The following is a 16,996-nucleotide window of genomic DNA, read 5'->3' as shown; positions in this document are numbered from 1 at the left end:
TTTTTCTCAGTTTTTGCTCTTGCTCTTCATTTTTTCACTAGCCAGCCCAATTTAAGATTGATTTAACTCTGCAGGAATATTGCTTCTGATTTAAGGCTGTTTTATTAGTCAGTGAACTCCTAGATGGGGTAAAGTTAAAGTGTGTTCCTCAGACAGCAATAATGAATAACAAGCCAACAGTCCAAGTGTGACAGCTTAGGGAGAGAAGAGTGACACCAGGTCCCTTGAGTGACCAAGCATGAGAAATTTCAGTTATCTCTTCTGTCCTCCCTAGTGACCTGGTCTAAGGACTTGCAGCAAGTCTGCAGCCAAGAGCACCTCAAGTCCTAGTTATTTGCAGAGAGAGCTGAGGCTTTCTTACAACGGGTCAGTACAAGCTGCGAGCCTGAGCAAACCTTTGACTTAGGTATATTTGTTTCAATGGAAATTACTCTTCTTTTATCTTCTTGTATCTAGAGACAACAGTTGGGAAAAAGGCCATGTTTCTTTCTATTACTTAGTAGTATAAATGACAGGCACATTAAATACAGCAAACAAAACCCCTGGACTAAACAAAATCAGCATTTATTCCTCAGTCATCTTTTTACAAGATTGCTTCATGTTTTTCACAAAAGAGCACATACCAGAGATACATGAGTTAATCTACAAAACCAGATATGCAAGCCAAAGTGATATGGTACATGAAAATCCACATGCTTCATAATTTAGTTCTCACATGCCTGTCATCTAAATTTAAGAGAAGTTGCTGTGGGGTACACAAACATTAGTTCTGCCACACCAAAATGTGATCACTAACTATGGACATAGCTAAACAACATATTTACAAAGTGTTCTCTCTAACAGTCTTCATCTAAGATTTGAAACAGGTAGTTAATTGTTCAGCTACCAAGCCTTCATGGAAGGTGAAACAGTCTAACGTCCCTAAACAGATTCATGCAGTGTTTAGTTTTATTCACACAAGACACAAGGACAAGCATCTATCAGTGATGATAAAAGTAGCTGTGGGTTTGACACTTAGAAAACTTCAATCGTTATCACATAATAAGAGTCCACAAGCTAAGAATTGCCCTGCTCACTGGTGCGACCAGGGGAAGGGGATGGGATGTTTTCACATCCCCATCAGCGAAGAAACGCTGACAAACACCTGCTTTTCTCACACCTCCTGCTGGTGGGAGCCATTTTGCTGAAAGGGGCTGTCAGTGATTTGTAAAGTCAGCATTAAACTGAAGATGCTAAAATACCTTGACTCTTACCGCAGCAATTTATCCACTGCAGAAAAACTGTTATCTTGATTGAGATTCCTTAACTGTTACAAAATTAGGGTTCTTTTTATTTTTACTGGTCAGGACTGGTGCAAAGTAGGGTTGGGGGGGTTTGGGGGGGGGGGGCACGTTACACTGGGCTCTTGTGCTACTCACATCACAAAAGGCAGACCAAGCACTTCCCTTATTTAATTCTGCAGAGCTGCACTGTTATTCCTGGTTGGAATCAAGTTGTAGAGGAATTTAGCTTAGACTTTAACTTTATTCAGCTTCTGACATTAGAAGGAATATGAAAAAGAAATTAAGCAGCAGCTTCTGTTGTAATCTCCAGAGTGGATTATCACAGATTGCCAACTGCTTATGCTGTGAGAGTACTTAGGGGAGCAACTGGCTGCAGGTGCTCACAAACATGGATATGGTAGTATGGACATCTTTCTGTGGTTTTTATCCATTTCAGAGCCTCCAGGATGTTCAACATGTAAAAAGAGTTGGAAAGCCACTAGCATCCCACCTTGAGCCAATAAATTTGCTTCTAATCCTGATGCTAATGTTAGACTACTCTAGTATATCTTGGGCAAAACTCTCTGAGATTTTCTCTAGCTGATCTCTCCACTGCATCTATAGAAATGGGAATAACAGTATCCTAATTCTTACAAGTGCCAGGTGATAGCCATCTTTCAGTGCCTGACAAGTAAAGTCATGCTTTTCTGAGTACAGTTACATCTGAAACCCTGGGAAAATCTGTTAGTTAAAGAATGCCTTCAACTCCCAGTGCCTTCCCGCAGGTCGTCCCTGCAGAACAGCCCCTATGTAACATTACTACTAAAGCTGCCTTTCCAAACAGAAAGCCCTCTGCCTTTTTGCAGTCCAGCAGGGAGTCTGTATGCAAACCTGGGGGTCAAATCATCACCTGGTATAAATCACTATATTCCCATGTTATGGCTTTTAATTTTCACATGTCAGGAAGAATACAATGGTGTACACAGACCAAATACTGCATCTTGACACTTTATCCCTTCCACCACAACTGACGTTTCTGTATCATTCTTGTAGTATCCACAGCCATCTCTGACTGTCTGTGGTCATACAGCTAAATGGAGTAACAACAGCTAATACAGTGCCTTTCACACCCAAACCTGCTCACAAGCACAGTAATTCACAGCTTCCAAATGCAACTGCTTAAACCAATAGGCAACAAAAATGATAATAAGCAAACTCACATAGATGCAGTAGACTTATTAGAACCTAGTCAACTTATTATTACCTAGTAGAAAATAAATAATGATGTGTCAAAACAATAATTTAATATAGCAGTCTCTAGCTATTAGTCATTACAGAATGTATTAAAGGAAAACAGAACCAAAACCAAACTTGCACACGTGCACACACACACACAAAACAGCATGCTGCTCAAAGTGCAATGAGACAGAATTAGAAAGCCACTGAAAAGAAGCTGTGTCAAGTTATTGTTTTAACTAAAATTAAAACAGTCAGAAAAGATACAAAAAAACATCTCTGGAGACATTTTTCTCAGGCACATCACTATATATGTGATAATTATACAGCAGTATAATTTTTTTACCCTTGATAACGATCATGATCTTGGTAAGGTGCCTCCCTTTTGACTTGGTTCTGCAAATCTAGAGTCTATGGGGCAATGACAAGAAGTACGCTTGGGATTTATTTCCTCCTCTGCTGGACACCTACAGGCCCACACTTGTGCTTAACCCTGGGCACCAAATTGCACCTTCAGTCAGTATAGAGACTTGGTCAGTCCAACCTCCTCCAACTGCCCTCACCTCAACTTCATCCCCCACTACAGGAGCTGTTCCAAGAATGAAACAGTGAAGCAGTTTACAGGTAAGACTCAAGAGTGTGACCATCATTATCCATGTTAGTAAGAACGAACGTTAAATCCCTTGAGTATATTAGCATGCTGCCCTGTTGCACAAGCAAGGGGCTAGTGAGGTGCCCCCTCCTTAACTCATGCCTTGTAAAAGGGTGTAAATTCTCAAGGTGGGTGAAATATGGCAAGCTCTTCCACCATCCCTAGTAATTCACGTGTATTTCTGACAGTCCTTTACAGATGAACTCTGTGGATGTGCATAACAGAGGCCACATTCTCCTACAGCTCCTGGAGGATTTGTGGCTGACTCAGCACAACACACTCTAATACAGGGCTGATCTTTATGGCACTAAGCTCTTAATTACTACTCAGATGTATATATCCACAAATGATAAATCCTCTTAATTCAACCGAGCAACAAAGCAGATAAGACTGTAGTCACACTGTTATTTTAGTATAGTTAATAAGATTCAAAATGACATGCAATTTATTCATACCCATGTAAAATCTACCACAGGAAAAACAAAACTCCCAACCCAATCCTACAATACTGGCACTAAAGTGCATAATAAGATCTTGTCATTCCAAAGTGGCCTGCTGCCTTTTAGTCTGATCATTGTGTTGTTGACTGTACAAACAGCTACAATGTCTTGAAGGCGGTCAGAACAGGCGTGGGAACTCCAGCCCTAACAGAAAGGTAGCTTTTTTATTTATTTTGCACAGGCAAACATAAATTGTGACTAAAAGTAAGCAGCTCAGTTTCTATCTAAAAGTCACATGCTCGTTTGCTTGCTTTGAGACTGCTTAGTCTTTTCCCAAAGAAACTTCCGTTCCTGCTAGTCAAAGTTTACTTAGTTAAGACTACAGGTAAGGATTTGAAGGTGGCAGTGCTCTACATGGTATCAGAATTACATGGTGAGTCATTGTGTGATAGTAGTAATGGGTCGCATTTATTTGCAACAACTAGTAGAACACATCAGTATTTCTTAGATTTCACAGCTGTAAGAAGACCTATACATTTACAGAAGCAGTCTTAAGTGATCTACTACAATGGCTTTAAAACACTGGATCAAAGTGGCTGTAGAGAATGTCATGGCCATGCTGTCCCTTTAACAGGACCCTTTTATTTCAATATGAATGCTATCCAGAAAGGACAAAGGTATGAAAAACAATTCATTGGGTGGTGATTAATAATACTGTTTTGTCTTTATGTTGATCCCCTTTAAAAAAAGACATCATTTAAATATAAATATGTATGAAATGTATAGATAAATATATAGAGATAGCTATGTTAATATGTAGTTTGATCAGAACTGGATTAATTAAAGAAAATCTAAAGGCACCACAATATGTCAGCATCATTGAATAAAATACTCACTATACTTTGCATTTATGTAGTTCTGAAACTAAGCAGTCAGAAAGCCATATACAGCAGGGGATAAGTCTCATTATTTTAATCTCACAGCCTAGACAACTAAGACTTACATTCACTTAATGATGAGCCATACTCAAACAATCTCAGGTGAAGAATTCAGCTGTTCTGACTCTCAGTTTTTTATCTAATTAAGAATCAGAAAGGCTTGAGAGCAAGATGAGAAAAGAAAACTTTAGAAAAACAGAGGATTTTCATTTGGGCCTGTACCCAGAGGTTATAATGAGCAGAGGACTGACTCTTCTCTTTGCCAATGGTCGTAATCAGTCCTATTAGCATTAAACAAATTAGCTGGTATAAAATCACCCTCTGTTAAAATAACTCTGATTTATACTTGCATATTGGACAACAGAGTCTGCGTGGGTACAAGTGAATAGTGCCTTGTTCTCTTTCTTGTTTAATTAATCAAAGTGTATTTAAAGTGAACAGTAATTCATCAGGCTAAAAAAATCCTAAAATGTATCATATCACGGTTGCAGCAAATTCACCTACGTGCAAGGAAAGCCTCATTTCTCACTTCCACTGGAGTTACATTAACATGGCTTTAACTTTGGTTGAGCTAATCCTTAGCTCATTTTAGTGTGACAGGAAAAACAAACTTTAAATCTTCTACATAACCCAGCTTTAAATTGGCTGCATTTTTTTTTTGTTTTTTAATTATTTGACTTCAGTGTCAAATCAATCTTGGCTACAGATATAACACAGTGACAGACTGCCTTCTGGGCTGGGATGAGAAACAGTCAATTTAACCTGATGATATGAACCTTAAGGAGCCTTTGATAAGTAAATGAGGTTGTAAGACAAGATAGAGAAAAGTTCATTATGAATCCAAGCTAATGTAGCACTCGCAGACATGGAGAACACGGTGCTCCAGAAGAAACACCTTCCTGCAACCTGGAGAAATATTTTCCTTCTTTCAACAGCTGAATAGAGAAGAAGCAACTCAGCAATGCTGGGACTTGTCCTGCAGCTAAATTGCTGTTGGTCCATTTAGTAGAAGTCTCGGTCACAGCAGGGGGGTAAAGCACCAAGACTGCTGATATTTTCAAATCTCTTAGCAGCAGTAACCACACAGCAGCTTTTCTGCAAAATAAACAAAACAAGAATCCAGTTACTTCAGCAGTATACTTTTTTATTTGGTTAAGCGTTCTAGGACAACCACATGGTGGTTTCTTCGTGCATAAGGAAAAGAAAGCAGCACTGAAGCTTCTTGCTTACAAAAGGTTCTTGCAGCCACCTTATTTGTGAGATGTTTTATACAATATTAAAAAGACAAGGACTCTTTGTTAAGTGGAGAAGTGGTCCTGGAGGTCTCTCTTGAAATGCAGCTACTCTGCTTTTTTGCCTCTCTTGTCATACAGATCACAGCATGAAAAGGCACGCTGCAAACCTCTCCATTTATTTGTGTTACCACTGCAAGCATTTATAATGCCACGTCTAAATCAACTGGCAATTGAGTGTATTATTTTGGGTTAAATGTGGTAACCATACTACTTGCCTGATAAAAATAGCTAAAGGGATTCTTTAAAAACAAAGCATTGCTATGACTTTAGATCCACTCATTAAGTAAACTCAAATAAACTCGAAAAGAAAAACACACGCAGAGGAAATAACACTGCAAAAGCCAAAACCAGGTTTTCCTGCAAGTTAGATCATGGGTAGGTTACTATGTTACAAAGCTATAAAAAGTTTATTTAAAAATAATTTTGACTGCTGTTGGACAGTCAATTTATCTCAAAGTTGATTTTGGTTGTAATAGAAAATTGTGTAATACAGTGCTGCCTGCATTACAGAGGGAGAATTTTCACCATTTGGTTGCTGTGCAGTTAGTAGCTTGAAATGGGAAATAATAGATAAAAACACTAGTCTTGTAACAGGTTAGGAAAACCTGTTTAGAAAACTATTACATAGAAGCACACAGGTGAGTGGACCAAAGCTTCATGTAACCTGTCCCAGCACCAGTGAAGTGGGGATGAATGCTAAGGATCACAAAAAGGTATTCCTTCCCACTGGATTCCCATTACAGAAGTTGATGCTCAGACATTACCATATCAGGAAGTTATGTGGCTTCAGAGAGCAAGTACAATATAATAATGGTACCTTAGCCCTCACTGACCTCCAGTGTACCATGGAAAGGCAGCTTCAAGTCCCCGAGATAGCTCATTTAAAGATCATTAACTTCTGTGTTATGACACTACACTGTATAAAATCTGTTCTAATCTTAGTCAAAACAGAACAAAAATTTCAACCTCTCACAATACTCTCTTTTTCACATGTTTCTGGACAAAACCTGTTGCAAAGAAAACCCAGTACATCACTTGCCCTACCAAGCAGATGATAGATTATGGCAGCATTAAAAACTTGCTTGCAGTGAAAAGTGGACTACTTTTATGTTGGCATCTTGGTTGTTACTCATGACGCACAACTAAAAGGAAGTGGTTTTACAGTGTGTGTGTTCTCAGCCTCATTCACATCTTGACCCTCCACTGAGTTTCACCCAGAGAAGCCCCCAGAACCTTTGAGTGGTTCCCATGATCCTTCAACAGAGGCACCAACTTCTGTGGTAATTGGTAAAAGTGGCTGTGGGAACTGGTGTACTGGTTTATGGAGATAGTGTACCGCCTGAGGTAGCCTGATTTCAAAGAGGCTGAGTGAGTATGCTTTGGTCAAAGACAAGAGACAGAACATGAGAGCAGACTTGAGTTTCCCTCATCCCCAGTGAAGGCAACCCAGCCAGCCTGAGAACCACTAATGAAGTGTTTGTTAATGAAAGGGCAAAGACAGGGAGCCAGAAAAAAAGGACAGAGAGAGATGCTCTGTCAAAATTGTTTGGGTTGCTACAGGCTCAAAGGGCAGAAAAGTGCCCTGTCAGAACTGGGTCCTCAAAAGTGTGGAGCAACAACCTCTTTTAGGGGACACCTTGCTTTCATTTCGCTACAGTTAGTGGAACTGCCCTGAGGGTCTGGCCCGTGCCTCTGCTAAAAAGTAATTACTTTTCATATTTCTACCCTTTTTAAACCATACTCCTAACCACAGCATGAAAACCTGAAAGCTTTCAACACTGAAAAATTATTGGGTGAAATTCTGTCCCATGAGAGCCAGTGGGAGCATAACCATTCCCTCTAAAATGGCCAGGGTTTGCAGCACATATGGCTTCATATATATGATTTTTTTTGCACATTGCTGTGACTTGGTATAAGTGATAGGGCCAGTTTACATTTTGAATGCTTTCCAGACAACAGCAAGGATGGTGGTGGGGAATACAGTTTGGTCCGTGCACTTTGGACTATGCAAGGTTTTTGGCCGCCCACTGATCCCTTCTGCAGGGGCTACAGTATTTACGTCTGAAGAAACACTTGGGACCTGAAACAAACCTTCTGTTTGGCAGCTCTTTCAGAAGTTATTGAGCCGGGGGTGCTTGGGACACACAGTCAGCTTTAGTCTTCTTCTAGGGGAAAAGAAAAACAAAAAAAAAGAAAGAAAGATACCATTATTGGAGCATTAATTGAAGATCAATCACATCTTACCTCTAGTTAAGGTAATGGCAGAGCACTGCAACATCAGCATGTTTAGTGAAGCTATTTTGCAAGGCACAAGAAGTATGAACAAAAAATACTGGGAGAGGAGCTACAAAGGATGACATGAGTTGTAAGGTTTCTATGAGGGCAGGGTTTCCCCAGAAGAAAATTGGTGTAGGAAGCAGCACAGCAGGTAAGCAGCCTGTGTTCTTGCAGCATTTGGAAAAGACAGTCTGTTCCCCAAGTTGCAGGAATCAGTGTCACTGGAGCCCAACTAAAGGGGTCAAATTGTATCCTATGAAACCCTCTGAAGAGATACTTAACCATGACAAACTCTCTTTATTTTTACTGTGTATGCACACTTATAAATCTTCTCATTATCTCATAGGCATTGCTGTTCTGGGAGATTATAATGAAAACTACATTTCAATGAAAATTGTAATAATTTATTTAATTGTTATTATTTCCCATTTTATACTACTTCTTGTTATCCTTAGTCTGTATAACAGGAATATCTTGCAAGGACAAAGCTGTCAGGACACTACTCAGTCCATCCTGCGCAAAACCCACACCACCTCATCAGCAGAGCTACTATTGCTTTATTATCACCATAATCTTTGCTCTTATTTTAATAAGATTATTTTCTTAATTAATAATATGGTCCCTTAATTCTTAACGATGGATGTATTTCAAAAGGCACCTTGACATATACATCCTAGGCAATACAGCAGCCATTTTATTTAACCCAGATGTGTTTTGCCTGCAAAGGAGGAAGTGAATATTGCACTTCAAATGCTGTAAAAATTCTGAAACCTGCTTAAAATTATCCCTTCATGAACCACAGAGTGGACTGACTTAGAATCAGCCAACAGCATGCTCATCAACAGTGTGAATCTCCCAAACTCACTGACTACTTAACTGAGGAATAATCAGATTTAAAATCTTGTTGATCCTCCAGCTCAGCCCAACTGAATTGTTCGTGTGAACAAACTGCTCCTTTTGTGTTGGCCACAATGCTGGCTACCCTTGAAGGGCAAGAAGGTGCTTAAGTACAAAGATACGCGCTGGGTGAGGTTCCAAGCTCTGTTGGGAAAGGTATCCTTGGGAAGAGGTAGGATGAAATCTAACAGCACTCATGAGGGACTTCAGGAGAGCCTGAAAGGGTTTTCAAAGCAGGAAGCAGAATCATCCCCAGCTGGAAAACTCTTTTCATATGGTAAATCACTGTTCATTTTGTAAATAGTCTCATTTTGCTAAGAAATGGATCCACTCAGCAACACACAGCAATTGCATGATCTTATATTTCTTCCCAGATGCACAAGAACCGATGAGCAAGTGTGAGCATGCAAATTATAACAGCTAAAAAAAAGCAAGGGGACAGACGTGGCTCACAGTGGCATGAAATGCAGTAGCAAGGAAGACTCAAAAACAGTTAAGAAAAATGTCAAAGCAAATAGTGATGTGGCAACACAAGAAGGCGACAACAGATCTACAATGCACAAGAATATTTAAATTTAGGGACCTGGAGTCTGCAGTGGAGCTTGTGGTCTGATAACCATGGGTGTTTTAAGGCAGCAGTTGCACTTATTCTCCAGCTAAAGGAAAACCAGAATGCCATTAAGTATATTTCCCAGAATCTTACAATTCAACAATTATGTTCTACAGGTCATGTGTTCTGCCATCATGCAATGCTGTCATTTCAGGACTCTATGCCAGATGGCAGCTAATCCTTGAAGTAAGTTTTGCTTCACAGCAAAAATGCATTCAGGTAACTTCAGAGCATTTTATGGACACAATGAACAACATCAATGAAGTGGCATTATAATATTCTGTGTGGACATAAGAAACTTAGATAAATCATGATAGTTCTGCAATGGAGCAGCACAACTGACACAACTGTGACATGGTGGCATGGAACACACATTTTAAAGATACATGGATTATATACCATTTTTCCTTGATGAGAAGCTTTGAGATGAAATCTTTGCCTTGATCAGAAACATCTCGAAATTCCTCATCTTCAAAATCCCAGCTACAGGACAGGATATTGTTGAGGGTCTCATTGTCATCATCACCCAAAAAAGGGGACAATCCACTGAGGCTAAAGTAAAAAGAAATGTGTTCAATCCTCCTGACATTTCCACTTCCTGTACATGATCTCCAATGTGCCAACTATGATTGTTCTGTCACTACTGGCCTATTGCACAAGTTATTGTCTAAGAAAGTCTCCAAACCATTCCCATTCTCTCCTCTATTTACATGTTTACATAATCACCCTTCTTCTCTAAACAAACCAAGCATTACTGTCTTTCATGGTAAGTCACATTTTCATATTTCTGACCACTCTTGCACATACCTACAGGGAACTCATCAAGTCGTCTACATTATTCTGCAAGTGTGATGCTCAAACACTGATGAGAGATGTGCAATGAAACAAAGAAGAAAAGTTCATGGTGATTAGAAAAGAGGAGAGATTACTGAATACAGAATTTGGAAAGAAGCCTACATTTTCTATTTTGGGTACAGATTTTGTCAATCTTCCAGCGTAACAACAAATTTGGATGACTGACACAGTTCAACCTAGAAACAGCTTACGAAGCAGATACTGAATCCTACTTACAGCATATAAGCGATGACTCCTACACTCCACATGTCTGTAGGAAATGAGACAAACTCATAATTCACAACTTCAGGAGCAAGAAATTCTGGAGTCCCAAAGTTAACTCGAAGTTTTTCCCTGGGTTTATATCTAGGAAATGGAAACATTAACAAAGGACATCAATTATAGCTCTAATTAAAGTTGCATCATAAGTTGCCTAGCACTTAGAGGGATTTCAGAAGCATATAGGAAATTCAGTAGGAAAACAAGGACAGACAGAGGTACAAAGTAAAAATAAATATACCCATATATAGAATGAAAAATGTTTGCAAGCTTTATCATGCTTTCGGGCAAAACTCAACTGCTTTACAAAGGAATAAATTCAGATCTCAAGGACTCCTCAGAGCAGCTGTTATCATCCTTTTGGGACTTCTCTATATCATAGGCACGGAATTTTTAACCAGTAAATCCTTCACTGAGGTTATTGTACCTAATTAAACTAGAAAGTCATATAGCATGGGATATATTGTAACAGTCCTTGATGGTCTCTTACACTCTCTCTTGAAGAATCTCCAGAGACAAAAGACCAGACAAGATGTACCACTGGTTTTGTCCATTTTAGCTGTTCCCAGATACTTATGTGCATGCTTAATCAGAATCAGCCCTCTTTTAAGCTTCTACTTGAAAAAGGGCTTCAGAAGAAATCTTTTTTACTCAGCTCCAAACTTTCCGTCTTAAAAGATATCCCTGGTTAAAAGAGACACATTAAATTTGTCCTAAGAACAGTAGGAGACCATTATGTATTAAATATGTCATCAAATATGTAATACTTTTTTTCATCGTTTCCTAATTCATTTATGATTAGCAAGAACACATGCATGTACCTTCTTGCCAATCCAAAATCAATAATTTTTATTTGATATGCTGCTCGGTTCACACACAGGATATTCTCAGGCTGCCAAAAGAAACCAAAAAACACTTTAATGAGAAACAAGTATGAAAAACTGGGCTTTTAGCAAACTGTAGGGAGAAAAACACTAAAAACACAGCAAACATCTCATAAGCACCTTTTGCTTCCCTCCTTGTTCAGATTTTTCTGCATGGGTACCCTCCCCCGCTATCACACAGCAGTTACGGTCGTGTGTTCTGTGCCTTGCAACTGCTTTTTCTCCTTGGCTTTTCAATTTGACATAAGGCAGCAGTTCAGATAAAGAACTCATTAGGGGGAGAGGGACAGAGAGTGTAGACTTCCAAAGAGGGTTTCAGGATGCTGGCACCATGATTTTACAGACCTTAATAAGCTGACACTGATTTAAAAAAAAAAAAAAAAACAAACAAAAAAAACCACAACGAATTTGTTGGGCTTTGAAGTTTATCTTACAGCTTTAAGTTTCTCAGTTCACGAATGTTCTGGCAGTAACTGTCTGATTGAACACTGATATATTAAGCTAGTCACATCAACTTTATGCTTTTCTCAGAGATTTTAGCAAAAGGTAGGATTCACAGGTTAAATCCCTCTGGATTTTCACAGGGCCAAATGCTGTTCTTCATTTCCCTGGCAGGAATCCATTAACTTCCTAGAATTACTCCAAATTCATACAGAAGGGACTGAGAACAGAATTTGGCCAATTGTCTTTGAAATGTAAATACCTAAAATACAGTCTCATATTCACTGCCAGCAGTTTTATAGCTACTCCGTCTTGTTGCTCATTGAGTCCTCTTTGAAACAAAACAGCCCTCAACACTTAAAACATTAGTTAACCTTTGTCAACATTACTAATTCATTTTACATGTAGGATTTTTAAACACCATAGGACTTTTAAACACCATATGTCCACAGTTTCTGAGGTCCTGGATGATTATGGTCAGATTGATTTTTTTTCAATTTCAAGCTTTCTTCCCCAAAGTCATTTGTTACTGACAGCAATCTATGAACAAGCAAAACAGAAGGGAGAAGCCATAGCTGGCAAGCACATGAAAAGAGGTCTCTGGGAAGAATTTCTTGGACTGTATGTGCATCTTTTTGTCAGCAGTGTGACCTCATATTAAAACTGTGTCATCTCCAAGAACATAATTAATGTGTCCCAGAGAACCATGCAAACTTGTGCTTGACAGGTTTCTAGGTAACTGGATGTTTATAAAGAAAGAGAAAAGTGAGTCTGGTCATTGATTAGCAACTGAAGCAGGTCCCAACAAGCATCTGCTCATTTGCTTAACCACTGCAATAATATATATGCTACCAACATTAAAGATGTACTATATTAACTCAGTTATTACAAGCCAAAAACAGCAGCCGTAATAAAAATCTCACCAAAGAGAAAACCGTCTTCTGCACTGTTTCTTTTTGCTTTGTTGCAAAGCTCAGGGATCACTAGGAAGCTTTATAGCCAGTCATAAAACTAAAGACATCATCCCGTTTTATTCCTGCACTAAACAGAGGTAAGAAACAAGTCTATTATTTGATAAAAACTTGGGTTAAGGGAGAAAGAGCCAGCTCAAATGTACAGTCTAATGAAATGTATCTTTACAACAAATGTTTTCTAAGGGGTGACAGTTAACCATTAGAAGTCAACTAAGAAAGAATGTGCAATCGGTGGATTTGTTTTTAAAAAGAAGTGAGGAGACTTTTTGTCTAAGCAAGTACGTGGCAGAGAATCTGCCACCCTTCCCTGGGCTTCCAGCTGCACTAGCGGCTATTGCCTAAGCCAACATAGATGTACTGTATTTGTTACATCAGGCACTCACTATTTTCATTTATTTCATTTTAGTAAGTACATTTTAATGTATTTTCCCTTAAGCTGGCTATCTATTGATGCCTTTTTATGACCACAACAGTGTAGTGTAGTCCTCAGAAAGATGTGAAGGGTTTTCACTGATCCTGAATGACCCCTGAATTTAGTTCCACTCACTCATGCCTTGGTTTCTGCATGGTAAAAAATAGGGATAATTGCTACGCCATGGCTGATGTGTAAAATAGAGAACTTGTGCAGTTGAATTAAATAATATTTGCACAGTATCTTGAGATCCAAATATCAAAATTGAAAATAGCAAGATATTTGTAGTCAGCTGCTGGCTTTCTGTAAAATCAGTCTGTGGAAAATTCAAGCACCATGAGGCTTGATGATATATGACCACAATTCTCATCTAATTTACTTAGTCCTGTAGTAATTTAACTGATCTCAATGCGGTTAAAGTAAATACACATTGGTCTAAGGAAAGCAGAATAAGGCCCTTTGTTGTTTCTGCCATGGGAATCTGCTAAGCTGTGTGGCCTACCATTAAGAATAAGAATTTCCACAGCTGTCATTGCACAAAACATACATCTCAATTCTCTACCTTGAGATCCAAATGAAGAATGTACATTTGGTGCATGTACTGAATTCCCTCGCAGATCTGTTTTATGAACAAGATGGTATCCATCTCTGTCAAATTGCAGTTTTCATCAATAATTCGGTCAAATAACTCTCCTCCTTCCACACTGATGAGAGAAAGACAACTAAGTGATGACCAAATCCAAATCTAATCCCATGCAGTTAGAGTAATACAGAATTTATGCTATTGACTATTTTAATCATTCACAGTCAAGTTCAGTAAGGTGGATCTACAATATGAGCTTGTACTCTGATCTGAACTTTCCAAGAACTGGGTTCTGATACATACTGGCCTGAACTTCTTCTAGGTCTGAGAATCCAGTCTCTTATCCATTGATAAGTACGAAAGTCCTGAAATTTGAACCTTATGCTGTCTTGGGTCATCATTTTGTACTAGTGAAATTAATGAAGTCACATGGAAAACCAAGACAACATGCTGGAGAAACTGCATTTAAACTGCAGTCCCCTCCATCAGAGTTTAAGAGGGACATGATCCAAAATTTCAATTTAAAACTATATGAAGTCAACAAAAATGACTTCTTAATTTCTTGTCACTTTCCAGAATGCCTCCAGCTTACCCATTCATAGCTACACAGACATTTACCTTTTGTGATATGCTAATCATGTAGACCAAATTCAGAGGACTAACTAAGAATGTCCAGAATAGCCAAACTCATGTAACTTTGAATGTTCTGCCATGCTTTTCAATGTTTTAGTTACACCCTTTTTGGCTTCCTTAAGACAACATCTGCTTAACTGGACTTTAAGGCAGCTATTTTGTGCCTAATTACCCCAATAACCCAGCATAAAAAATGGGTTTATCCATTCAGGCACCCAATATAAGGATTAGGCACAACAGCTACAGCTGGCTCCTCTTCAGTTGTAAGATGTCTTCTTGTTTGCCTCACAGAACTGGACATATTCTGAGAGGTCTGTTTCTTAGCGGACACATTTGAAATTAAAGAGAAGATACATAACACAGCTCTATCTTCAAATGGAGCAGTGGCTTTACAGCACCAGGAGTGTGGCACATCACTAGAAAAATTGCATAAATGGCTGCATGGGAAAACTTTTCTCTTAAATTCCATTTTTTTTTGTTCCTGAGAACATCTTTCATATATTCTTTCCACCTGTAAGAAGCTCTATTTCTAATTTCAGAAGAAAGTAAGAAGGAAATGGACAATTCTAGCAAAAGTGGTAAAGAGAAAGGGAAAGAAAAGAACACACTTACTATTCCATGACTAGTACAATGTCATTTTTTGATTCAAAGGCATCGTATAGCTGGATGAGGTTCACGTGATTCAGCTGGTTCATGACATTGATTTCATTCTTTACTTCATCCTGTAGAGTCATGAGTATTGTTACAGAAGCCTTTTCTCTAAGAAAGCTACGTGAAACAGGACATAGTTTGAACCAGACATCTACATTATCTTCATGTTTTCACTCATGGCAACCAAACACAGGGTTTTCCTATGATTGCTCCTGCAGTGGTAGATGGCAAGACTATAGGAGCTACTAGACTGAACTCCAAGCTTGAGTGGGGGACTGCTTCAGTAATAAGCTATTTGGGGGGAAAAGGAAGGGGAGAGCCCACATGGACAAATGGTGGGTTCACAGGGATGTAAAGAAAAGAGAGAAGCAGAATAGGACTTGGTTCAACCAGCTGTAGGTATACAAAATCATGCTGTATAAGAAAAGTCCAGGACAGTCATCAAAACCTCCCTTTGCAGTCAAGGGAGAGAGACTGGTACCTCCATTCAGCCCAACTATTTCAGACATGCAGTTTAGGATGGGCTGAATCTTTCTCTGGTGGTGCCGATCTTTCTCCATTGACTATAAGGGGATTCTTGGTGATCAGTTTGGCCACAGCTATACCTTAGCAACCCCAGTTAGCTGAGACAAATCCCACCCTTGAATGCCATTAATGACACCACTGTCACACAAAGGATGCTATGCATGTCTTTCCTGTGAAAGCAAGCCCCAGATGGCCGTGAAGTTTGCAAAACATGCCACACTAATTGTTCTCGTCTGTATTTGTGTTGATGTCAGAAGCCCAGATCTTGTCTGTTATCAGCACCCCTCACAGTGACACCAAGTCATTGCAGCAAAGGCTACAGTGTGCTTGGGAGGGAATACACTATGTCACAGGCCTGACAAATGTTTTTACCATTAAAGAAAACACTAACAGAAGTAACAGCAGAAAGTAAAAAAGAAAAGCCAAAGAAACACTAAGAGCTAAAAAGAAAGGTGGAAAAACTAAGATTAAAAAAAAAAAAAAAGAGAACACCCCAAAAGAAGACTTTGATGAGTTACTAGAAGTTCTGGAGGAGAAGGGAAATAGAACTAGAGCCAATGGTAATCCAGCAGGTCCTATGAGTGTGATGGCTTGTAAGCCACTTGGCCATGGTCTGTTGTGTAGCTGAAGAACAGTGTGAGATCCATTGGGGAACAGAAGACTAATATCACATTCTACCAACCTTCTGTTTAGGACCTTTCGCTTTTATAATTTTGGCGGCTAGCTTGAGACCTGTTGCTTTCTCTTCACATTTGTGCACTTGACCAAATCGCCCTCTAGGGAAAAAAAAGGAGAAAAAAAAAAATCATCCACTGGTACTGGTGTTGGCCCTGAATGTAAACTAGGTTATAAACAACAGAAATTAACCTCTTCCTACTGGGTTCCATTTCAATTGTCCTATTGCTACTATTTTGTTGTGTAGATTAGACTTGCTACTACTCATTTAGGCACACCAAAATCCCACACTGTTCTAGCTGATATTATCCCACTTGTATGATTCACTATACTCACCTCATAACATGCAACGACTAATCCCGGGGAAGTCAACATACTGTAAGGATAATAACTCATGTGCACAGTCTGCCCCTCTCCACCATTCTCCTCCAAGGGAAGCTTGTGATTTCATGATGAAACAAAGCCTTACCCAAGACCATACTGCCATCAAAAATGACA

At 39.1% G+C, this 16,996-nt stretch overlaps 1 protein-coding gene across 1 annotated transcript in view; it reads right to left on the bottom strand.

Moving 5' to 3' along the window:
• Positions 1-543: 543 nt before the first annotated feature.
• The window catches only part of MYLK4 (myosin light chain kinase family member 4), a 73,617-nt gene continuing 57,164 nt past the window's right edge, over positions 544-16,996 (bottom strand). The window contains exons 9-17 of the mRNA XM_069808805.1: positions 16,506-16,599; positions 15,260-15,369; positions 13,994-14,135; positions 11,542-11,612; positions 10,679-10,807; positions 10,007-10,159; positions 9,581-9,653; positions 7,915-7,988; positions 544-5,623 (exon numbers count right to left, since the gene is read on the bottom strand). Coding sequence (XP_069664906.1) covers positions 7,941-7,988; positions 9,581-9,653; positions 10,007-10,159; positions 10,679-10,807; positions 11,542-11,612; positions 13,994-14,135; positions 15,260-15,369; positions 16,506-16,599 — 820 coding nt within the window. The 3' untranslated portion in view covers positions 544-5,623; positions 7,915-7,940. The remainder of the gene's footprint in view (positions 5,624-7,914; positions 7,989-9,580; positions 9,654-10,006; positions 10,160-10,678; positions 10,808-11,541; positions 11,613-13,993; positions 14,136-15,259; positions 15,370-16,505; positions 16,600-16,996) is intronic.

This window comes from Haliaeetus albicilla, chromosome 21 (genome assembly GCF_947461875.1).
Source record: "Haliaeetus albicilla chromosome 21, bHalAlb1.1, whole genome shotgun sequence".
NCBI classification, from domain to species: domain Eukaryota; kingdom Metazoa; phylum Chordata; class Aves; order Accipitriformes; family Accipitridae; genus Haliaeetus; species Haliaeetus albicilla.
Note: the sequence above shows the minus strand (reverse complement) of the source record. Positions and strands in the feature narration are given on the sequence as shown.